The sequence below is a fragment of the Typopeltis vanoorti genome, chromosome 23 (assembly GCF_054136105.1).
Source record: "Typopeltis vanoorti isolate ZY-2024b chromosome 23, IOZ_Tvanoo_1.0, whole genome shotgun sequence".
NCBI lineage: Eukaryota > Metazoa > Arthropoda > Arachnida > Uropygi > Thelyphonidae > Typopeltis > Typopeltis vanoorti.
In genome coordinates, this window is record NC_143571.1 from 74,059,648 (window position 1) to 74,085,162 (window position 25,515).

At 35.5% G+C, this 25,515-nt stretch overlaps 1 protein-coding gene across 1 annotated transcript in view; it reads right to left on the reverse strand.

The window, feature by feature from the left end:
* The window catches only part of LOC150093981 (protein capicua homolog), a 315,184-nt gene that overhangs the window by 200,914 nt on the left and 88,755 nt on the right, over positions 1-25,515 (reverse strand). Inside the window, exon 7 of the mRNA XM_090412927.1 lies at positions 18,870-19,212. Within this exon, the coding sequence (XP_090269053.1) occupies positions 18,870-19,212 (343 nt within the window). The remainder of the gene's footprint in view (positions 1-18,869; positions 19,213-25,515) is intronic.

The window sequence follows — 25,515 nt, forward strand, 5'->3', positions numbered from 1 at the left end:
GTCAATGTCCCCATCCTCGCCTATGGTCATGAGAGTGGGGTAATGACCGAAAGATTGTGGACACGAATCCAAGCGGCTGAAATGAGGTTCCTTCGAGGGGTTGCGGGGCTAACAAGACACGACAGGGTCAGAAGCTCTGCAATTCGGGAAACCCTCAATACTCAACCGCAGCTTCTCCGTGTTGAGAGATCACAGTTAGGCACCTGGTCAGAATGCCACAAGAGAGGTTCCCTCAACAGGCCCTCTTTGCCAAGCCAGAGGGTGGAAGGCCAAGGACTCACTGGATAGATTATATCCAAACCATGGGTGGACACGTTTGGGAATCCCACCAGAACACCTGAGCTTGGTGGCAGAGGATCGTGACCATTCGAAGTTCCTCTTGCAGCTGTTTCCCCCACAACCCAATTAGGAAAGGTAGGCCTTGAAGATGTATGTATCTGATCCACACAGGAAAGGCCACAAGACCTATAGCACACTAGTGCAGTGTATGGGCAAGAGGAATAGAAGAAAGGAGGAATCTGTTCACATTTTGCATAAACAGCTGAGGATTGTAATCTTTGGTGGAGGCAGAGTGTGGGAGACTGTTCCAAAGGACAGAAGTAGATGAAATAAAAGAGGAGGCAGTAAAGTTGGTTCGGTGAGTTTTAAGGTGGACTGTAAATGGATACTGGTTAGCAGTGGCTCTTATTTTAATTATTTTGGAGGAATAATAGTGGCAAATTCAGCAGAGCACTGTCCATGAAAAGATATGTAGGAGGCACAAGGCATGTGAGAGAGGGATCATTAATTAGCAGATTATCCTCTTCTGGATAGAATTAACACCCCAAATATGGGAGCAATATTCCATGGCTGGACAGATTTGGGCTTTGTATAGTTAGCAGCTGTGAAAGGGTGAAATAGTGTCTTGTGCTAAAAAGTACACTAAGTTTTTTGGCAGCCTGCAGAAGCTACAGTTGAAATATGGTTGTGTCAGGAAAGATCAAAGGTGGAAGTCAGTCCAAGAAGGGAAATCTGATTGTGTTTGGATATCTCAGTATTACTGAAGGTAAGAGGGAGGGGTGGGGGCTCTTTCTTGAGAGAGAGATCAGATAGAGCTGGGTTTTGGTGGCATTGAAGTTTATCATTGCCCCACTGGGATATAGCTAGGAGATCTGAATCCAGGTCCCTAGTCGTGCTAGATCTTGAGGATTCTAATAACTGAGCACTAACAGGTTTGTCGAATGAAAAGGAGGAATGGAGTGTACTGTTGATGGCAAAGCTATGGATAGGACTGGGAGTCTGTGAGAGCAGGTCGTTTATATACAAGAGGAAGAGAGTGGGTAAAAGAAAAGAACAGAACCCTGGGGTGCTTCTGCATTGGTGAAAATCTGAGGAGAGTAAGCTACCCACCATGGCATGTAGTGAGCGACCAGTGAGAAAGTTGGTGACCCAGTTGTAGAGTAAGGAAGGCAGACCACAGGAAGGCAGTCTGGTGAGTAGGCCCCTATTCCAAACCAGAACAAATGCCTTTGAGATGTTGAGGGCAATCATGTGAATTTCTCCGAATTTTTTCATGGCATGTGTCCATAGGTGGGTGGTAAAAGCAAGAAGATCAGCTGTAGATCATGAATAGCAGGATCCATACTGCTGGTCACTGATTAGTTGGTATGTTTCAAGAGTTGGTGGTTCAAGAGCTGTTAATAAGGCTGTAGGAATGGAGTCATATCACCACATATTTTTAAGGAATTTGTGAAAGAGTAAATTCTATATCCTAGCTATTTAATGAGAATTATAAGGAATATTGCAGTGAGAAAGAAGGAAAGAAAGCAAAATAGTAACACTCTACAAGCATGGGTTTTGTTCAAGGGCAGAAATTTCCAATTACAGATTAGTCTATATACCTGCAGTTGTGGTCAACATATTATTGGATAAATTGGTTAAGAACAGAATGAAGGAGCCTACGTAGCTCAGTTGAAGTGGTGTGTGTCCATGGTGCTAGACCACCAGAAGAAAGAGTGCATAAGCTCAATTCTAGTTGCTGACTAAAGGAACTTTTATTAAGTCTTTTTTTGACCAGTTCCCAAGTTAATCGATCTCTGACATGGCAGGTGGGTTTTTCTTCCAGAAACTCAGATTTTGCATCCCGTAAACTCAAGAAAACTACTGTAGAATCCATACTACTTTCAGACTGCACACAAACAGTGTTAGGATTAGGGACCACGAGATGGTAGCATTTGTCAGTGCCACTCTTCACCAGATGTCATGTATAATTAGTGATAGTTTTGGCCAGCTATCTCTTGATTGTCTACCAGTAGAGATTGAACTGCCTCCTCAGTCTCAAAAATTACTTAAGGCTAAAACAGCTTTGCCTACTCCCTAGGAAATAAAAGACATTAACTGATGGAATGCAGGATGGAGTTGATGGGCACAAGATTTCTATGAAGGTCAGCATGAGTTTGTGAAGGGTAGGTCTTATTTTAGCTATATGATTTCATTTTGTAATAAGGTAACAATATGATAGATAAAGGAAATTCATATAGAGTGATATTCTTGAATTCTGTAAAGGCATTTGATAAATTACTACATGATAAGTTGGCATGCAAACTACAGAAGATGAGAGTGGATAGAAGACCAGTTAAATTGAAGAATATGTCTCTGAATAATAACAGCAAGTTGTATATGAAGAGCAGTGTCTCAGAAATAAAGGTACCAAGTGGCATGCATTAGGGTTCTGTTCTTGGGCCTCTGCTGCTTTAACTATTTGTTAATGATATTTACTGTATATAACTGGAGATCTTCAAGTTGTTAAATTGTGAATAAAGATATTTTATATATTATAATACTTCATTCATATTTAACATAATCCACCATGTCATAAGCAAGACTTGTAAATATTATTTGTTATAGTCTTTTGCTTATAATACGTTATTCATATAACTGTTCAAGTTTTGTTTATTAATTAATTAATTATATAATCTTAGGATATGTATCCATCATTTTTGTATTTTGGTTTAACCAATAGGAATACAATTTGGTCGGCTAAATCCCAAATTTCCAGCGCATCCTCGTTCGTTCAGTATCCAGGTAGATACCCAACAGGGTGCACCACGAGAAAGTGAGGATTGGACATTAGGTCAGAGGCCCTGGTCAGTTCTCTGCATTCCTTTAAAGGCTATGTGGAGGTCTCCTCTCAGTTATACAGCTTTGACCCTTAAGCACCCCTTAAGAAAAAATCTGAAAACACACCCCCAACTCAACATTACCAGGATTTACTAGGGAGTAGGCAGAGTTAAGGATCTGTACTATCAACATAAGAAGCCTGAATGGCAAGGAAATGGAGCTAGCTGAGGAATTAGATAAGTACCAGATCGACATAATAGGGGTGATTGAAACAAAAAAGACAAAAACTAGTGAGATCTTTCTGAGAAATAAATACAAAATGTTATATTCAGGGAATGACAATCAAGGAAAAGAAGGAATAGCCATAGTATTCAACACAAAATACAAGGGCTCATCTTCTTGAATGGCAGGCAGTGTCAAATAGAGTGATTTGGGCAATATCAGAATGGGGAACTGGACAATGAGACTTATTTCTGCCTATGGTCCAACAGAAGGTTCTACTAAGGTAGAAGTGGAGGAATTTTTTTGAGGCTCTAGAGAAAGCTACTGACACAATGAAAAAGGAAAAGTTAGTCCTTGTTGGGGATCTAAATAGCAGAGTAGGATGTAATTGTCAGAGATACAAAAATGTTTGGGGAAAATTTGGAGAAAAGAATAAAGCTAACAATAATGGCAAATACCTGTTGGATTTCTGCTTGGGACATGGACTGGTTATTACTAACACCATGTTCCAACATAAAAATGAGAACAAATTCACATGTTGCGAAGAGGATAGGAATATGAAAAGTGTCATTGACTATGTTATTGTTGATAGTGATGTTTCCTCCTTGGTGCAGGACACCAGAGTGTACAGAGGATTTGAAATTGGAAGTGATCACTATTTAGTGTTGAGCAGGATAAAATTCAATTTCATATTGAAAAGAATGACATGTAAGAAAGTTTTAAAGTGAATAAAAGTGGAGCAGCACTCATATGTGAACTGTAGACTAAAATACACAAAGATTACTGAAGAAAAAATGAGAGTTTGAGAACAGGAACCAAACCTTGGAGATTCATATGGTGAAGTTGTCTGCAAGGATAGAAAAATTAGAACTCCATCGTGGATACAGGAAGTTAAAGAGGCAGTGAAGGAAAAGAAGAAAGCATATCAAAAGTTCCTGGCAAATAAGTCAGCTTGTGCTCTTAGAGAATACAGAGACAAATGTAAGAATGCTAAACACCGTGTAAAACTAGCTAAACAGAAGTCTTGGGAGGACTTTGGCAAGAACATAGAAAATAAATATCAAGAAGGTGGCAAAATATTCTGGAGGTTGTTGAAGAAGCTTAGGAATGGAGGAAAGAGTGCTGTAAAAGGAGTTAGAGATGATAAAGGTGACATGAAAACGGGAGAAAAAGATATCCTTGAAGTATGGAGTAATTACTTTGAAAATTTGCTAAAGGAAACAAGCAGTGATGACAACACAGTGATAAAAAAACACTGACCAGGCATGCAGTCAGGAATATATATTCATACTTCAAGTAGAAAAAGCCATCAAAGGCTTGAAATGTGGAAAGGCAGCAGGAGTAGATGATATTCGACCAGAAGTGCTGAAGTATGGTGGTATAAAAGTCTTACAGTGGCTGCACTGCATAGTTTAGAATGCTTGGACAGAGGGACGAATTCCAGACGATTGGAGTAGAGCTCATAGTACCCATACATAAAAAGGGAAATAAAACTGAATGTGAGAATTACAGAGGTATATCCCTACTGAGTGTTCCTGGCAAGATCTATGCAAGTATACATGAGAAACGGTTGAGAAGAATTGTGGAAGAAAAGCTTGGTGAAGAACAAGCTGGATTCAGATCAAATAGAGGCTGTCAGGATCAGATCTTCACTTTACAACAAATAGTCAAGAAAGCATGGGAATATAACAAAGATCTGTATTTAAGTTTTTTCGATTTGGAAAAGGCATATGACAAGGTGGTGCCATATGGAGAGAAGCTATTCAATATGCTACAGTGTCAATGGGGCATTATATCAAGCAATACTTAGTCTTTATTTGAGTTGTAAGTCAGCAGTTAGAATTGAAGGAAGTACAGTAAGATGGTTTAATGTTAAATCTAGTGTAGAGACAAGGATGTACAATATCCCCCACCGTTATTCATTATCTATATGGATCACATTATGAAGGAAAGTGGTATTAAACATGATATCAAAATTGGAAATGTTAATGTCAGCTCTTTGCTTTATTTGGACGGTGTTATACTTCTAAATAAATCTGCTACAAGTCTGCAAGATTCTCTGACTAAAGTGAATAACTGTTGTAATAGATATGGTATGAAGGTCAGCATTAAAATGACAAAGAGAATGAAAATAGGTAGAATCATTGAAAATGTCAACTGTGTTGTGAACAGGGAACCTGTGGAATAAGTAAAACATTTCAGTAACTTAGCACGATTTTTAATGAAGATGGTAAATTAAATATAGAAATAGACAACAGGATCAGCAAAGCTGGTATGGTAGGAAGTCAATTGAATAAATTCATATGGAATAAGAGAGAAATTAGTCAGAACACTAAATTAGCTGTATACAAGACAGTGTTCAAACCAGTTTTAACTTATGGATCTGAGAGCTGGGTCAGAAGTAAAACACTTGACCAAAGACTAGAGACCGCAGATATGAGAGTCCTGAGAAAGATTATAGGCGTAAACACATGGCATCAATGGCAATATCATATTAAAAATGAGGATATTAGGAAAGAACTTGACATTATCAGCATCCAGGAATGCATTAGCAGAGCTAATCTCAGGTGGTATGGTCACTTAAACAGAATGGGCGAGGAAAGATTAGCGAAACAAGTGTTCTCTGCCAGGTTGGCAGAAAAACGACTCAGAGGAAGACCTAGATATAGGTGGATTGATACGGTACAAAGTGCCTTAGATGATAGAAATATAAGATCTGATAATGTTGGAGTTTTGACAAGTAATAGACTGATTTGGAAGAAAATTGTAGATAGGAAGTTAGTAAGGATTTAACTTTTCATGTAGTACTATCATATCCTGTACATCCCTTGAGGGTACATGTCATGAATTTGATGATGATAATGATGATGATGAGCTTTTTGGTATTGTCACTATCTTATCTTCATTATCCAATGCCTAATGTGTGAGGCTTAAGTGGTATAAGGACATCATGTTGGAGGGTTTAATGGAATATTATCAGCTGGGAAAGGATTAAAATTAATTTAAATGCTACCAATATTTCATTCAGTCACTGAGACATCTTCAGGAATTACAAATAACTTTTGTAACACACACTTAAATACAATATGATACTAAGTGAAACACACAAGTGACTCTAAAGTCCTATCTAGGTGGTGCACCCTCTATGGGCATTTGTAGGTGGCCTAGGATGCAACGTGGGATCTCTGATAATTAATGTTTCCCAAATTTTGGGAAGTTTTATGCTGCTGTGTTTAAATTCGGTTGATTTCTGAGAGTATCGAATTTAAATAAATACGGTTGCATAAAACTTCCCAAAATTTGAAAAAACATTAATTATCAGAGATCCCATTACATCCTAGGTCATCTACAAATGCCCATAGAGGGCGCACCACCTAGATAGGACATTAGAGTCATCCACGTGTTTCACTTAGTATTGTATCGTATTTGAGTGTGTTAATTTGAGTGTATTGTATTTGAGTGTGTAAGATAGCGACAATACCAAAAAGCTCATCATCATCATCATCAAATTCCTGCCATGTACCCACAAGGGGTGTACAGGATATGATAGTACTACATGAAAAATTTACATAATTACAAACTTCCTATCTACAATTTTCCTCCAAATCAGTCTATTACTTGTCAAGACTCCAATATTATCATTATCAGATCTTATATTTCTATTGTCTAAGGCAGTGCTTCACAAACTTCTGGATGTCAGGGCCCCCTTTGCAAAAATTAAAATATTTCACGGCCCCCCCTTGAAACAAAATCGTAATAGAGAGATATATATTATTATAATATTTATTGTATTTATATTCAATACAAAACATACACAGCGAATAATGCAAAAATCAAATGCATATATTACATTTTTTGCCTCTTACCGTTTGGTTCTGAAGACGATGTGGGCTGTTCTGGTAAAATATGAAATACTGTCCTTTTTTGAGTCTGTTTCTGCTTCTTCTGATTGTTCGCAGGAATTTTTTTTATTTTTTTTTATCAGCCACTTATCCATCTCAGGGTTAAATTTTTTAACGTAGAATAGATCAAATAATATCACCACTTACCGATACAGGCACACCACAGACTGCTAACATGAAATTAGTAAATATTACCTGAATAAGGAAATCCCTGGACCAGGAATATTTTTCTCTTTTATGACTTTTCTCCCTTTATGGTAATTAAGCCTAACACGAAACAGACAGCAAAGGCAGGTTATTAAAACGTGCATATGATTGGTGCGGTATTAACAAAAGATCGCGCAACCAAAAGATAAAAGCATAGCTGACAATTGAGTTGAAATGCTAACTCTCTTCAATCGAATTCCATATGTGAAACTACCATAACATTCATTATATATATATATATTACATAGTTTTAACACTTTTACGAATTTTAACACGTTCCACTGAATTTTATTGCTGCCTTGGGAAATCGAACTCACACACACACATCTAATTAATAACAATAGTTTTTAGTTAGATACTGTGTTTGCCCATGCAACATATGGTTTTGTTTCAGTCTATTCAGCATAGTTTCTGTATAAGGGACATGCGATTCATTAATTAGTGTGTGTGTTTTTATCCCAGTTGTCTCTAATTGAACTATTTGTTGAGAAATATATTACACAGACTCTTCATACCTTATTCACTGGGATAATAAAAGTACTTTTTTTTATTGCCTCTGCAGTATAGTGGCTGTTAGGGAGGGTGTGTTGTTTACCACTGCAAGCAGTTACTATCTCCCCACATGAACTTGTTTAAGCTTTTTTTCATGTGTGAAGTATATGCGAAACTTTTATTGGTAACAGAAAACTAGCTCGGATGACAGTGATAATATAAAATGAGTTCTGATATGTATATAAAGTCAATATCAACAGTCCCTGATTACGAACGAACTTGTGATGAAAGGGACAGGAAGATTTGGAGCTTCCCTGGAGAGCATTCGAAATAAATACAATTAACCACTGATTTGAAATGAAACATATGAATAAGCAATATTTACTAATATTCATTAAGCGTGAAGCAAAGTTTGTGAACCAACACCAATGTGTGAATTTTTCCATTAAAATATAAAAAATAACAAAAAAGAAATAAATAATAAAAGTTAAAGACGTTTCTTTTAAAATAAAAAAATCTACTTAGTCTTAAAACATTTTAAATTTGTTTTCATTGTTTCACGGTCCCCCTCAACAAAACCTACGGCCCCCAAGGGGGCCGCGGCCCACAGTTTGGGAAGCGCTGGTCTAAGGCACATTGTACCGTATCAATCCACCTATATCTTGGTCTTCCTCTGGGTCATTTTCCTGCCAACCTGGCAGAGAACACATGTTTTGCTAATCTTTCCTCGCCCAATCTGTTTAAGTGACCATACCACCTGAGATTAGCTCTGCTAACAATTATGATATTGCCATTAATGCCATCTGTTTACACCTCTGATATTTCTCAGGACTCTAATATCTGTGGTCTCTAGTTGTTGGTAAAGTGTTTTACTTCTGACCCAGCTCTCAGATCCATAAGTTAAAACTGGTTTGAACACTGTCTTGTATACAGCTAATTTAGTGTTCCAACTAATTTCTCTCTTATTCCATATGAATTTATTCAATTGACTTCCAACCATACCAGCTTAAATATGGGAAATTAAATTAAATTAAATATGGGAAATTAAATATTTCCATATTTAATTTCTCATCTTCACTAAAAATCGTGCCTAAGAAGCTGAAATGTTTTACTTATTCCACAGGTTCCCTGTTCACAACACAGTTGACATTTTCAATGATTCTACCTATTTTCATTGTCTTTGTCAATTTAATGCTCACCTTCATACCATATCTAATACAACAGTTATTCATTTTAGTCAGGGAATCTTGCAAACTTGTAGCGGATTTATTCAGAAGTATAACATTGTCTGCAAAAAGCAAAGAGCTGACATTAACATTTCCAATTCTGATATCATGTTTAATACCACTTTCCTTCATAATGTGATCCATATAGATAATGAATAACAGAGGGGATAATGCACATCCTTGTCTCACACCGGATTTAACATTAAATCATCTTCCTGTACTTCCTTCAATTCTAACTGCTAACTTACAACTGAAATACAGACTAAGTATTGCTTGATATAATGCCAGATTGACACCATATAACTGTAGCGTATTGAATAGCTTCTCCCTTGGCACCTTGTCATATGTTTTTTCCAGATCGACAAACCTTACACACAGATCTTTATTATATTCACATGCTTTCTCTACTATTTGTCGTAAAGTGAAGTTTTGATCCTGACAGCCTCTATTTGGCCTGAATCCAGCTTGTTATTCACCAAGCTTTTCTTCCACAATTCTTCTCAACCGTTTCTCGAGTATACTTGCATAGATCTTCCCAGGAACACTCAGTAGGAAAATACCTCTGTAATTCTCACATTCAGTTTTATTTCCCTTTTTATATATGGACACTATTAGAGCTCTATTCCAATCATCAGGAATTCGTCCCTCTGTCTAGACTTTCTGAACTATGCAGTGTAACCACTGTAAGATTTTTATACCACTATACTTCAGCATTTCTTGTCGAGTATCATCTACTCCTGCTGCCTTTCCACATTTCAAGCCTTTGATGGCTTTTTCTACTTCAAGTATGGATATTTATTCCTGACTGTATGCCTGTTGAATATTTTTTACCACTGTGCTATCACTGCTTGTTTCATTTTTAGCAATTTTTCAAAGTAATTACTCCATACTTCAAGGATATCTTTTTCTCCTGTTTTCATGTCACCTTTATCATCTCTAATTCCTTTTACAGTACTCTTTCCTCCATTTCTAAGCTTCAACAAGCTCTAGAATATCTTGCCACCTTCTTGATATTTATTTTTTATGCTCTTGCCAAAGTCCTCCCATAACTTTTGTTTAACTAATTTTACACAGTGTTTCGCTTTCTTACATTTATCTCTGTATTCTCTAAGAGTACAAGCTAATTTATTTGAAGGAATTTTTGATATGCTTTCTTCATTTCCTTCACTGCCTCTTTAACTTCCTGTGTCCACCATGGAGTTCTGAATTTTCTATTATTGCAGACAACCTCACTACATACCTCTCTGGCTGAATCAATTATGGTTTTCTTCACGGCTTGCCACTGAATCTCCAAGGTTTGATTCCTGTTCTCAAACTTCTTCATTTTTTCTTCAATAATCTTTGTGTATGTTAGTCTACAGTTCACATCTGAGAGCTGCTCAACTTTAATTCGCTTTCAAACTTTCTTACATGTCATTCATTTCAATATGAAATTCAATTTTATCCTGCTCAAGACTAGATAGTGATCACTTCCAATTTCAAATCCTCTGTACAATCTGGTGTCCTGCACCACTGAGAAAACATCACTATCAACAATAATGTAATCAATGAGACTTTTCTTATTCCTTGCTTCTTCTCTCCATGTGAATTTGGGCACATTTTTATGTTGAAACATGGTGTTTAGTAATAACCAGTCCATGTCCTTAGCAGAAATCCAACAGGTATTTGCCATTATCATTAGCTTTGCTCTTTTCTACAAATTTTCCCAAAATATTTTTGTATGTCTGACAATCATTTTCTACTCTGCTATTTAGATCCCTGACAAGGACCAACTTTTCCTTTTTCATTGTGTCAGTTGCTTTTTCTAAAGCATCAAAAAATTCCTCCACTTCTACCCTAGTAGAATCTTCTGTGGGACCATAGGCACAAATAAGTCTCATTATCCAGTTCCCCATTCTCATATTTGCCCACATCACTCTACTGATTTTTGTTTTGGAGCCTCCAATTCTCAGAGATTATGTAGGGGTGGTGAATGTTTATTGAGTTTTTGGCTATTGCTTCTGATATTCTAAGCATTGTTTTGTTTTCCTGTATGTCTATTATTATGGCTTTGTTATAATAATATAATCTTGTTGGCAATGAAATTTGTATACTTCATTGTACGTGTGAGATTTTGTAGGTTTCAGAAGTGTTGCCAATTTTTGGTTCGTGGTGAACACCAACTTATAGTCGGTGAGTTTAAAAATGCATCTGTAGGGTTTGTATGTGTTCTGTATGTATGGCAGTTTGATGATTTTTTGTGTTGGGAAGCTTGTTTTGTTTGTTGGATTGTTTTGACAGGTTTTTGCTGCTTTGTTGACGTAATTTATTAGCTGTGATAATCTTGGTTTTTAAAAAACATACAAACACTTCTAAAACCTATAAAATCTCATGCATACAAAGAAGTACTAGAACACCACAATGTAGTTTACAAATTTCCTTGCCTACAAGACTGTGATGTCACCTACACAGGTTCCGCAATCAGATCTTATGGGCAAGACTACAGGAACACTTCCGTGACTTCAACATACCAATTCCAGAACATTTAAACAATAAGAAATGTAATAACCAAAAGAAAAACAGAATACAAATTACAGGAAAAACAGAAATAGCAGTCCATGCTTTTGAACGGAAGCATACCCCACAAATTGACAAAGCCATAATAATAGACATACAGGAAAACAAAACAATGTTTAGAATATTGGAAACAATAGCCATAAAATGTGACAAAAACTCAATAAACGTTCACTGTCCCTATATAATCTCCGAGAGTTGGTAGCTGCAAAACATAAAAATCGGGTAACGACTCTGACCAATAGAAAACAACACAGATACACCAAAAACACCAAGAGCCAAAATGACAAAGCCTCTTATTTTCCCACGAGCTGCAAAAATGACACACTGTCAAAACAGCTCACAGCTCATTACTCCCATCCTTAATCTTGTTCCATCATATTCTATCCTTCTCCTTTCCCCAAAAAATTTCTATCTTTCACCTTCTTCCCAAAGAATTCTCAGCCCACCGTTAAAACCCGGGTTAAAATTCACATACCTTTTGCCTCACCTACAGTTCTCCCACATCTCTTTATCTCCACATTTCCAACCCTCCCCTTCCTTTCAGTCACTCCAGTGGTAATACAAATGTATATCACTATATGCCAGATGAAGCTCAATAAGAAGACAACCAGGAACATCCTATAAAGGTATGTTCAAAATTATTCTTCCCACATATTCTTCATGTATCTGTCTTTAAAACATCAGTAATGCCCTAAAAATTGAGTAAAAAGCCAATGACATTATAAAAAAAAGTGTACTCCTAAACAAAAATATCCATAAAAATTAATAACAATAATGTATAGTCGAATATTGAGCTCCATCTTTGTTTACTGTTGTTTAGGAATGAATACAATATCAACTACTTGCTTAAAGAAACGTACTAAGAATGTTAAGGAATTAACATTACCTGTGACTTGCAGGCAATGACAATCAAGAAAAAGAAGAAGTAGCTATAGTATTCAACACAAAATACTAGATTAATCTTCTTAAATGGAAGGCAATATCAAGTAGAGTGATGTGGGCAAATATCAGAATGAGGAACTGGACAATGAGCCGTATTTGTGCCTATGGTCTCACAAACGGTTCTACTAAGGTAAAAGTGGAGGAATTTTTTGAGTCCTTAGAGAAAGCAACTGACACAATGAAAAAGGAAAAGTTGGTCCTTGTTGGGAATCTAAATAGCAGAGTAGGAAACAATTGTCTGACATACAGAAACATTTTGGTAAAATTTGGAGAAAAGAGCAAAGCTAATAATAATGGCAAATACCTGTTGGATTTCTGCTCAGGACATGAACTGGTTATTACTAACACAATGTTTCGACATAAAAATGTACACAAATTCACATAAAGAGAAGAGGCAATAAATAAGAAAAGTCTCATTGACTATGTTATTGTTGATAGTGATGTTTTCCTCACTGGTGCAGGATACTAGAGCGGGGTCGCCAAACTTCTTTGACAGTCGACCCCTTCAAGAGTTTCTCGTCTTTTTGTCAACCCCTTCTATTTTACTATTACATAATTATAATAGGAAAGACGCTTATGTAAGTTTTTAGATTGTTTATTTTATAGTTACAGTGTTTATTGTATGTATAATATAGTATATATTATTATATTGGTTTAACATCAAAGGGATACGTTTTTGACGTCCTTCTTAACATTACATATTTCATAGGAGAGATAAATAATATATAAAATATAAAATTTAATTTAGATAAAAAAATAACAATAATACAATCTTTCTTCTGGCCTCATCAATCAGGAGATTGATGAGGCCAGGGATTTGGGAGTGTTAGTGGATAGGGAATTTAAGTTTAGGGGGCACATTGCAAAAGTGGCTAAATCAGCTCATCAAATCACTTGGCTTCTGAAAAATACTTTAACAAGCAGAGACAAACAAGTTATTATTTTTCCTCTGTATCGAGCCTTGATAAGACCCCATCTAGACTACTATGCCCATATCTGGGCACAGTAGTCTAGATGGGGTCTTATCGATGGGGTCTAGAGACGAGTGACCAAGATGATAGCAGGTCTGTGGAATGAACCTTATGAGAACAGGTTGAAAATTTTGCAAAAATTGGTCAATAGGCGAAGGATGGGTGATATGATTGAGACATTCAAATTACTGAAGGGTTTCTATAAGATTGATCCAGAAGATATTTTTGAAAATATGACTGGTGGTGGGAGGACAAAGGGCCATGAATGGAAGCTGGGCAAGAGCGTGGTTGACAAGGGTTAGAGCTAGGTTTTTTACTTGGAGAGTAGTGAATGAGTGGAATAAGCTTCCAGAGTCTGTTGTGGGTGCTACGACCATGAATGAGTTCAAGGCGAGGTATGATAGATACTGTGTGAATGTCGAATAGTTGTCCTTGACATGATGTTAGGGCCTCCCTCGATGAGTCTGTGGACTCCTTGGAGTTGCCCGGGATGATAATAATAATAATAATATATATATATATATATGAAAATAAGGCTTTTATTAACTTAGTATACAATTTGCTAACGTTGTCAATGTGAAGTTTGTGCTTCATGACTCTTGACAAGATTAGCAATGTTGGGTTCAAAATAAATAAGTTTCAAACAGACTTTGAAGATGATCTTTCATTTTTGCTGGTTTCATTGCATCGTTACTAAAAGGTTTTTTCACAAAGAAGACACATAGGCCTCGTTTCATTTCTTAATGAAGCAATAAACCCAAGTTTCAAATATTCTACCGAATATTGTCTGTATTTCTATTTAGAATCTGAAGCTGCCATTGTGGTTACTAGGGTTGTAACAAAATAATTAAAATTGAGGTCAGTAAGCAAAAGTAATAAGTCTAACTAATATACCTACTCACGTATTTCTATAGGTTGTACAAAACTACCAGCCCTACTCAACTCTTCAACATAGAGAAGTTTAGTTCGTGAATGAATAACGATTGAATTATAATATGTATGTTGATGAATTTTAGAACATTAACGCATAATTGTATGTCGATTGCCAAAAATGAGACCGATACGTGTACGTATAAGTAAATAAGCAACCGTGCACATGTTGCAATCGTGCTCCCGCCGGGCGGGAACCACTGACATTTGTTTATTGGTAAATATGTCATTTTGGCCTACTTGATTGTCCTCTATAACTATTTTCATGACTTTGCTACATCTTACAGGTCCTATTCATGTCACTGTTCCCACGATTCACTCTTAATTGCGTTGTCATTCAGGATGGAGGTAATCCAAGTTAACCGAATTAAATATTACCTGTACAACGATGTCTTATATTTTTCTATCGACCCCAATCGACCCCTGAGCCCGAATCGACCCCTAACAATGTTATATTGACCTCTGGGGGGGTCAATATCGACCACTGTACTAGAGTGTACAGGGGATTTGAAATTGGAAGTGATCACCATTTAGTCTTGAGAAGAATAAAATTGAATTTCAATATTGAAAAGAAGAACATGTAAGAAAGTTTTAAAGCAAATAAAAGTTGAGGAGCTCTCAGATGTGAACTGTAGACTAAAATATACAAACATTATTCAAAAAAAAATGAAAGAGTTTGATAACAGGAACTAAACCTTGTAGATTCAGTGGGAAATCATGAAGAAAACATTGATTGATTCAGCCAGAGAGGCATGTAGTGAGGTTGCCTGCAAGGATAGAAAAATCAGAACTCCATGGTGGACACAGGAAGTTAAAGAGGCAGTGAAGAAAAAGAAGAAAGCATATCAAAAGTTCCTAGCAAATAAGTCAGCTTGTGCTCTTAGAGAATACAGAGACAAATGTAAGAAAGCTAAACACTTATGATAAAATGCGCATAGAAACCAAGCATTTTAATTAAGGAACAGAGAAATAAGTAGATTAACAGTTTCGGATAGAAAAATGGTGATATGCATAACAATTCTTGCATAAGGAGGATGGGGAAGGAGAGTGATAAGTAGGGTACGCTGCACAAAAAAAAGGGCAGGGCAGGGAAGGTAAGACATCATCTGAGGAGTAAACAAATAAATCTTTAAAAAATTTGGAGAACTTTGTGAAGTAATATGAGATAGTTAATGAAGGTTTATATACAACAAACCAATATTCTAAATATTTATATTAGTTATAAGGACAAACTGAGAAAATGTAAATTATAGTGTAATACATACAAGAGAAAACAACTAAATGCAATAAAAATATTATTCATCGATAATACAAGCACAGTGGATTAACACAGCTGTGATTTTTCATAGCATAGCAGGAGAATAGAAAGGGAGAAAAAACAACAAGGATCCTAGAGGCTATAGAAATATGTCATAAGCAAGGGAGTAAAAGGACAGGCATATACAGGTATCCCTCGATTAACATGGTTAATTAATCCCTCGATGTTACTGCGTATATCAAAATTGCATTAATCAAATCTAATAATCAATGGTAAAAATTACAATTCATCCATGATCAATTACTGTACTAATAATTCGTTTTATATGGTACTCTTTTAGGAAAGATAAAAAATGAATGCAAAGTAAATCCTATCTAAAGTGATGGAGAAAACCATCAATTCTCAACTACTAGTACTACCTTGAAGGTACCCAGCTATTAAGCGACCGCCAGTACAGATTCCGCAGATGCCAATCAACAGGTGACCTGCCCTCACATATCACCCATTTCTGGACATATACCATAGGAAAAATTTGGCGAATCCCAAGTAGCTGCACTTGATATCTCTAAAGCCTTTGAATAGGTCTGGCACAAAGGCTTACTAAGCAAACTTCCATCATTTGGACCGTCTCAGGACGTCTGCAGATGGATTGCCAGCTTCATGTCTGGATGCACACTATGTGTAATGGTAGGTGGTTCCCTATCTTCCCACTATCCAACTATGGGGTCCCACACGGTTCAATTCTCTCACCGACCCTTCTCCTTCTATACATCAATGACCTACTTCAGTTGACCTCCAACCCAATACACAGTTTTGCAGATGACAGCACATTGCACTCCTCCCTTTCATTTGATAAACCTTACCCTACACAACTCACTTCAATCCACAGAACATCAACCACAACTTCCCTTAACTCAGACCTCCAAAACATCCTCTGATGGGGCTCAGATAATCTCGTCAACTTCAACACTAGTAATACCCAGTTCTGTCTTATTTCCCACAAAAAAGAACCATTTCCCCCAGTATTATTTTTGATAACACTTGAATCCCCCAGACAAGATGAAATTTCTCTTCTTGGAATTACCATGACATCAGGCCTCTCTTGGCATAAACACATCACAACCATTGCATCCTCAGTTTCCAAAAAACTTGGCTTTCTCTTTCGCTCAAGACGTTACTTCACTTCAAAACAGCTGTTAATCTTATACAAATCAAAAATCTGCCCAACTACCGAATACTGTTCTCACATTTGGAGTGGGGCTCCTAAAAGCTCCCTCAAAATGCTTGACTCAATACAGAGGAGAGCAATTAGACTGATAAATGATCCATCTCTTACCGATTCACTCCCCCCCACTTTCACATAGACATTTAGTCTCTGCAATTTGTATATTCTACAAATATTTTCATGGAAAATGCTCATCTGAAACATCAATAATTCCCCCACTCTGTACTAAACCCATTGGAACAGGTACAGCCACCTCCCAGCATCCCTTCACAGTACACCTTGAAACCCACAGAACAAGTTTCTTTTCCTCCTCCTTCATCCCTGCTACTGCTGTACTGTAGAACAGTCTTTCCCCTGAAGTATTTTCCAAGGAATACAATATAAAGGCTTTCAAATTGAATGTTAACAAGTTCCTCCTTTCCATCCCACTACCTATACAGTACTAAAGTACTATAGGTTGACCAGCCAACCTCCCATATATGGGCCCAACATAAAAAAAAAAATGTTTAATAAATACTTGTACCTACATTATTTACTGCAATTTTTTTTATCAAAAGAAATTATCAAGAGTAGTTTGAACAGTTTTAGTTTTTTCTTATCGGCATGAATTCTACGATAACAAGCAAAATGTCTCTCCAGACCTCGGCAAACAAGCAACAAAACATAAAGAAAAAACACTGCAAATATAATACATGATGGTACAAATCAAGTGGATATTGAATCCAACATTATTTCATAGCCGAATATAGAAACTACAAGAGTTTTGTGCCAAATATATAGAAACTAAACGTTTCGGTGGATGCAAGTATAAGCAACCTTATGGGCAACTTGTAGTAAAGGTGGAGTAAGCTCCAGATCACTTTCCTTATTTTCCATAATGTAAAGCACATCTCCTAGAGGACATGTATGATAAATATTGAATCCAACATTATTTCATAGTCGAATAATAGAAACTACAAGAGTTTCGTGCTGAATATATAGAAACTAAAAGTTTCGCCATATGCAAGCATAAGCAACCTTAGGCAACTTGTAGTAAAGGTGGAGTAAGCTCCAGATCACTTTCCTTAGTATTTTCTATAATGTAAAGCACATCTCCTAGAGGACATGTATGATAAGTAAGTCTTTGGCTCTCTATTTCAGTAATACATGATGGTTTATTTATTTTCAGTTACAATCTAGAAATTATTGAACAAAGAATGAAAAAAAAAAAAAACATATTATACTGACATTGTAGTATCTCTCAGATACAAGTTACTGTCAAATATCACAAACCTTTACATAACATGTGTTAAACCAAACTGAATGTCACTCGTAACATACAAATACACAGCTGCTCATGACCTCCAAGCTATACATTGAATTGTGTAAGATTTATATTAAACATTTTGCATGTATCTGTCAGATCAGCTGTGAGCTCCGCAGGGTTAAAGGCACGTTAATCAAAACTCTTGCCGCGTATATCAAGGGATTGCCACAATTAATTTTGCCACGTTAATCAAATCCGGCGTTAAGCAAGGGATACCTGTACTTCTAAAATAAAGTAACTTAGAAATGGTATGATGGACATCATAAGAGTGAGAGGACAAACAAGCCTCATGTGATGAGTTGTGATGTGATGCTTCCAATATTCTTCATCCTATTCCAAAATGATGATTACAATAATAGTTTCACGTGTATTTATTATTATTTTGATATTATTGTTATTTAGTTGAAGCATTATTTTTAACTAAGTACACATTCCACATATTAAAATATGTATTTTAATTTTATATAATGCAGTATCACTTACATATGATAAAAATAAATACACACACACACACACACACACACATCCCTTACCTCCTGCAAGTTCCTCCTCACAAATTACCATTCTTTCATCATCACTAGTATCAGAATCACCATGGGATTTTTTCTGTTGTGTTCTGCTTTGAACATCATGTACTGAATTTTTATGGTTGCCTATATTTTTGGTGTGCAACTTTTCCTGAACAGACTGATGAATGTGACTAGTGGATGCCTGTCTACTAGGAAGGGAAAGCTGGGAATGTAGATTTCTACAGGTAGAAGATACATCAACCTCTTTACATGACACAGTCTGATTATCACCAAAACTGCCTCCAGTACCTAAACCAGAATGCCAAGGATCTGGGAGCTGAGATAGTGACTGTGATCTTGGCCGTCTCTATAAAAAAAGTAATTATATAATCTAATGATATTTTGAATATGTATTAAGAATACAATAAATTCTTCAGTAAAGTGGATTATAAAGCATGCCTACTCTCTCTCAGCATTTCTCAGTGTTCTGCACGATATTAATATGGTTCCATTTACAATGTTATGGTTCCAGATGCAATTTTCGTTCTAAAATATGAAGTTCTATATTTATCAAAGTAGTTGTTTCAATAAGATTTACATTATATATTACTAATGATCACGTTAAGGTAGGTGTATAACTATAACTGCCATGTAACTTATAGAAATATAGTAAACTGACTTCAGCTTCTGATGCAAAGTTCAATCTTCACTTTGCTATGGTGTGTACCATTATTAGGTATTTGTTTGGATCATGAATGAACTTAGCCAAGCAAACTATATTCCATATTGACTGTAATCACTTACATATCACATATGCTGGCTTAGGCACTGACCCAGTTAGACAAGCCTACATGTTTTCATTGAGAGGAGAGTGAAGCTTATACAACTAGAAGAAACAAGGAAAAGTCATCTACTGGAAATCAAGGAAACTAACAATGTAGGAAGCATCAACAAGATAGAGTTAGCAGAAGAATCAGAGAATACCATGCAAAAATAAATGATATTATAACTTCTAGAGGGTGTCCCCTTGTTCATTTCCTGCTCCTCGAGTATTGAAAAATTTCTTTTGTGTCAATCTTATAGAATCCCTTTAGTAACTTATAAGTTTCTATCATGTCCTTTCTCCTCTGCCTGCCAACTGAAATTTGCAACTCATGTATCTTTAATCTATTCTGACAGGGAGCATCCTACAGATCTGCCACCAGCTTGGTTGCATGTCTCTGAATCCTATCCACTACTCCTGAGCTTCAAGAAACTCAAGTGACTAAATCTGTGCACAATAGTCAATATGCAGCCAAATCATATGCTTATAAAGAGAGATAATAACCTCCCTTACTAATCAATGTATTCTTCAACATCCAAGTACCCCTTTGGGCTATTCTGCTCACTTTTGCAATATGCCCTTAGAACTTTAAACCTCTGTCTCAAATCCACCAGCCTCATCAATTTCTTACTGTTTGTAATTTTTTTTGCTCTGTAATCAAGCTTTTATTACATTTTAGTTATTTAAAAAAAACTGTCAGATGCACTACGGTAGTCCCCCTAATCTGCAGAGGATACATTCCAAAACTTCCTGCAGATATCCGAAACCAAAGATAGTACTGAACCCTATACACACTATGTTTTTTCCTATACATACATACATACCTATGAAAACGTTTAATTTATAAATTAAGAACAGTAAAAGATTAACAACAATTAACTAATAATAAAATAGAACAATTATAACAATATACTGTAATAAAAGTTATCTGAATGTGAATGGAATCTTAGCAACCTCAGCTCAAGTTTTTTCTTTTAGGCTTCTCTTTGGCATATCCAAATTGCCAGCATCACAACTCTTGCGCTTTGGGGCCTTTATTAAGTAAAATAAGGGTCACTTGAACACAAGCACTGCGATACCGTGACAGTCGATCTGATAACCAAGAAATACTCAGAACTCTGAAAATCTGAAAAAGAAATCTGAAAATTTTTCAGAATATCTGAAAAATTCCAGATATTCTTGATTTCTGAAAGGCTGCAAGGAGTATGTAGCTTTCTCCACCTTTTCAACGAGTTGCCCTGGTGATGGACTACCTCTGGGATTAGATGAATTGTCTATTACTCAAAGAAAGAGCCATATGGCTTTTTTGGCGATGTCAAATTAAATAGGCAAAGTGGATATTAGATCCAACATTAATTCAAATCAAAGGAAATTACTGATAATCAAAGGGTAGCTGACAAAGAAAAAACAAACAAACAGATTCTTGTGTGGAATTTTTTCTTGACTATTATGTATAAGACTATTACACTTTTTTTATATAATGTTAGTCGAGTAGCTTTATTTTACATTCCTATATGTTTCGCCAATTTTTTTTCTATCAGCATCTTCAGGGAATACAAACTAGTAAGCTATATGAAGGTAGCAGACTAGGTTATAACTGATGGTTCTAATTCATACAAAAAATTAGTATTGAACGAGACAATGCGCGTGTCTCGGGAACGTGATTTATTCATTATGGCTCATGATGTAATTGTCTTGGAAGTGCATTTCTTTGATGTTTAATGATCTGATTAAATCTTTCCAAATTTACGGTAAGGTTAGACCTTGATTCTTGTTTAGGTTTTCAGTTTTACGGGCGACTGTAGCTGCTTCCTTGAAGGTTCTTGAATGGTAGTTATCTTCTATATAGGGCATAAGGCTCTTATCCCACTCAATGTGATGGTTAGTAGAGGCAAAGTGGCAAGAAAGGTCTGAAATGTCTTGTCTGTTGTTTCTGACATATCCTATGTGTTCTTTCTTTCTCGTTTCAAAGCTTATAGAGGTCTGACCTACGTAACTAATACCACATGAGCAAGGTATATCATATACTCCAGAGTACTTGTAGAATGGATGAGGATCTTTCGGTGATCTTAAAAATTTCCGAATAGTGTTGATTGGCTTGAATGCTACTCTGATATTATGTGGTTTTAGAAGGTTAGCTAATTTTTTTGGAAATGTTGCTGACAAATGGAATAGTAATAGTACTGATGTACTGGACATCATCACGTTGTCTATGTGGTATATCAGTCAAGAGAATCTTGTTGTAGAGTCTTTTTGGATAACCATTTAAAGATAGTTCTCTGGATATTGTAGTTAATTCTGTTTGTAGGCATCCTTGTCTGTTGTGTACTGCTCTTTTCTTGAGCATATGGATAATGCTAAGTTTCTGAGTATATGATGAGATGAGTTGAAATGGAGGTAACATCCAGTATTTGTAGGCAGGGCCAGCAGAAGTGGACATGCAGAGCAGGCACTGCTACTATGGGGTCGCCGCCACCAGGGAATGGTTCATAAGTTAATTTTTGAGAAACAAAATTTTTATCATAAAACCAAAAAATTCTTAGAATGATCAATATTAAAATAAATAAGGCCGGATACACCGAATAAAAATTAAAAAAAAAGTATATTGCCGCCTCTTTGATCAGCCAGCTGTTTACAATTTTGCAGCTAGAGCAGGCTAAATGCTTGCCTGCAGAATGTTGTGTCTACTGCAATCTATCTAAAGTGAAACGGTGAACGGTTTTCATGTGCAGAAATGAATTTTCATACAAAACATTTGTTGCTAGTTAACCAGTCACATGGTACACATCTCAGTAGGATACTGACAGTAGTGCAGTGCCGACTATTATTTCGTCTCTGTGTCATGTTGTGTAATAATTTCTTGTGGGCATAAAATAGAAATGGAATCAAAAATTTAAAAAAAAGTTATTCGGTGCACAAAATCGTAAGTGTCATGCTGTGAAAGAAGAAGATATTAAGAAACAAACTGGGGCTCTTAATAAATTTGTTAAAATATTAAAATATTTTAATGCAGATTGTAACCAACTCGTTACATCAGAAACCAGAGTCAAAGAAAAGTGCACATCATCCAGTCTGCATGAAAGTACTATTACAACTATTGAACAAGATAATTGAACATGATTTAAGTGAAAAATAGTTAGGATTTAGTCAACTACAACAAGATTTAGTTGTAGTTGACCACGAAACTAACATACTGTTAGTGTCTGTAAATTCCCCATTCACTTGGATCATTAGAAGATCCAGGTGAATGGGGAAATATTGATGAAAAATTACGGGTTGTTTTAATTGAAATGGGGCCTGTTCAAAATAAAAATATAATATATACCAGAGATACATATGGTCGTAAATTTGGCAACACGTATTATAATAGAAAAATGGAAAACGGGAGATCTTGCCAAGAACATGGCTCATTTATTCCAAAACTTTAAATTCTGTTTTTTGCTTTTGTTGCAAACTTGTCGCACCTACTGAATCAACTGAATCACCTACTGAGTCTTGTGGAAGGTTATAACGATTGGAGAAATGTAAGTACAACTTTACATAGACATGAGACTAGTTTAACTCACATGAAAAATTTCTTAAAATGGAAGGAACTTGATAAAAATTTTAAAAAACAAAACTACTATTGATTTCCAGACTCAAAGCATGCATGAAATGGAAAAGAAACATTGGACGAGTGTTTTAGAACGCTTGATTGAAATTATAAAATTTCTTGGTAGTTGAAATTTAGCTTTTTGCAGATCATCTGATAAATTATATGAAAGGAATAACGGCAATTTTTTAAAATTAGTCGAACTGTTTGCTATGTTTGATCCCGTTATGGAAAATCATGTTAACGAAACGATAGAGTACACTATTTGAGTAAAGACAGTCAAAATGAAATATTGGAAACTTTAAGTAACGCAATCAGGGATACAATTTTATTATCAATTTGCAAATCTAAATATTATTCCATAATTTTAAACTGCACACCTGATGCAAGTAAAACAGAACAAATGACCATTATTATTCCCTTTGTTTCCTGTGACAATGGAATTGTCAAGATCAGAGAAAACTTTTTAGGTTTTGCAGATATATCAGATTCCACAAGTCCCATTGAAGACATGCGAGGTCGAGGGTATGACAATGGGGCAAATATAAAAAAGAAAAAATATGAGCTCCAAAATTTGCTTTCGAACAAAAATCCTCGAACTTTTTACGTGCCATGTGCTGCTCATACTCTAAATTTAATCATTAACGATGCAGCCAAAGTGAATGCAGATACAATTAGTTTCTTTGCAATTATTCAAGAAATATAAAATTTCTTTTCATTCTCTTACAAATGTTGGCCAATCCTTTTAAAATTCGTAAAAAATTTAACATTGAAACAGTCATCAGAAACGCGATGGGAAAATAAAATTAATGCAATCTGCCCTCTACGATATCAGTTAGGAGAAATTATGATGCACTTTTTGAAATTTTAAATAATGAAAATTTTAATAAAGAAACTCAGCATAAAGCACTAAAAACATGTGCTAAAATAAAGGACTACAAATTTATTTGCTCTTTTATAACTTGGCATGATTTACTCAACATAATAAACCTGTGAGTAAAATGCTTCAAGACAAAAATATGAACATTACACTTGCTTTAGAATCTATCGAAAACTTAAAAATATTCTTACAAGAGTATCGATCAGATACAAATTTTAAAGAAGTTCTAAAAACGGCAAAATAACTGAGTGAAGAGGTGGATGAAGAACAAGAATTTAAAACTGGTACAGAAGTTCGACGACAAAAGAAGACATGACAATTGGACTACGAGCATCATGACAAAACGCCACAATCGGCAGAAGATAAATTTAGAGTGAATGTGTTTTATACACCTCTAGACGTTGCAATATGTTCGTTAATAGAACATTTTGAACAACTAAAAACATATTATGATAATTTCATCGCTTGTGGGTCGAATCTCCATGAATTATCGTAATCCTTTCTTTTAGGGTTACACGGTGATCAGCATTCATTTTAAAAATTTTATGGAATTTACAACCGTGGTAAAAACTTTTTTATTATCCCGATGTTTCAATCTTCACATCAAGATCATCATCTGGAGTGTACATAAGCAGAACAAGTTGAGTTATATCATTAACAGTATATCATTAACAGTAAGCTAGAGAAACAATGATTTGATCACATGTTATTCTACTGGCATGACCTCTGGTGAAAAAAAAATAAATAAATAAAATAAAAAATAAAAATTAAATAAATAAAAATAATTTTTTTTTTTTTTTTTTTATTCAAGGAAGCCTGTGAGATTATCAGCAACCATATGGATTATCAGATTATCAGCAATCATATGGAAGGTATATATTCGACCTTCCTCACCATGAACAACTATAAACAGGACTGTAGAAAATCCAGTATTGTAAATCGAAAATAGGAATTGTAATACTAAAAATAGGACACCAATTGTTTCTGAAAGAAAACCATTTAAAAGAATGTTTATTCCTGTCATTGTAAAAATAGAATTTAGTTTGATGTAAAAAAAAAAAAAAAAAAAAAAAAAAAAAAAAAATTATTTTATTTTTAATTTTATTTTTTATTTATTTATTTTTTTTTTTTTTCAACAGAGGTCACGCCAGTAGAATAACATGTGATCAAATCATTGTTTCTCTAGCTTACAGTTAATGATGTAACTCAGCTTGTTCTGTATACTTATGCACACTCCAGATGATGATCTTGATGTGAAGATCGAAACGTCGGGATAATAAAAAGGTTTTTTTTAACACGGTTGTAAATTCCATAAAATTTTTAAAATGTATGATAATTTCAATTTCTTGTATAGATTACTACAAATTAATAACGA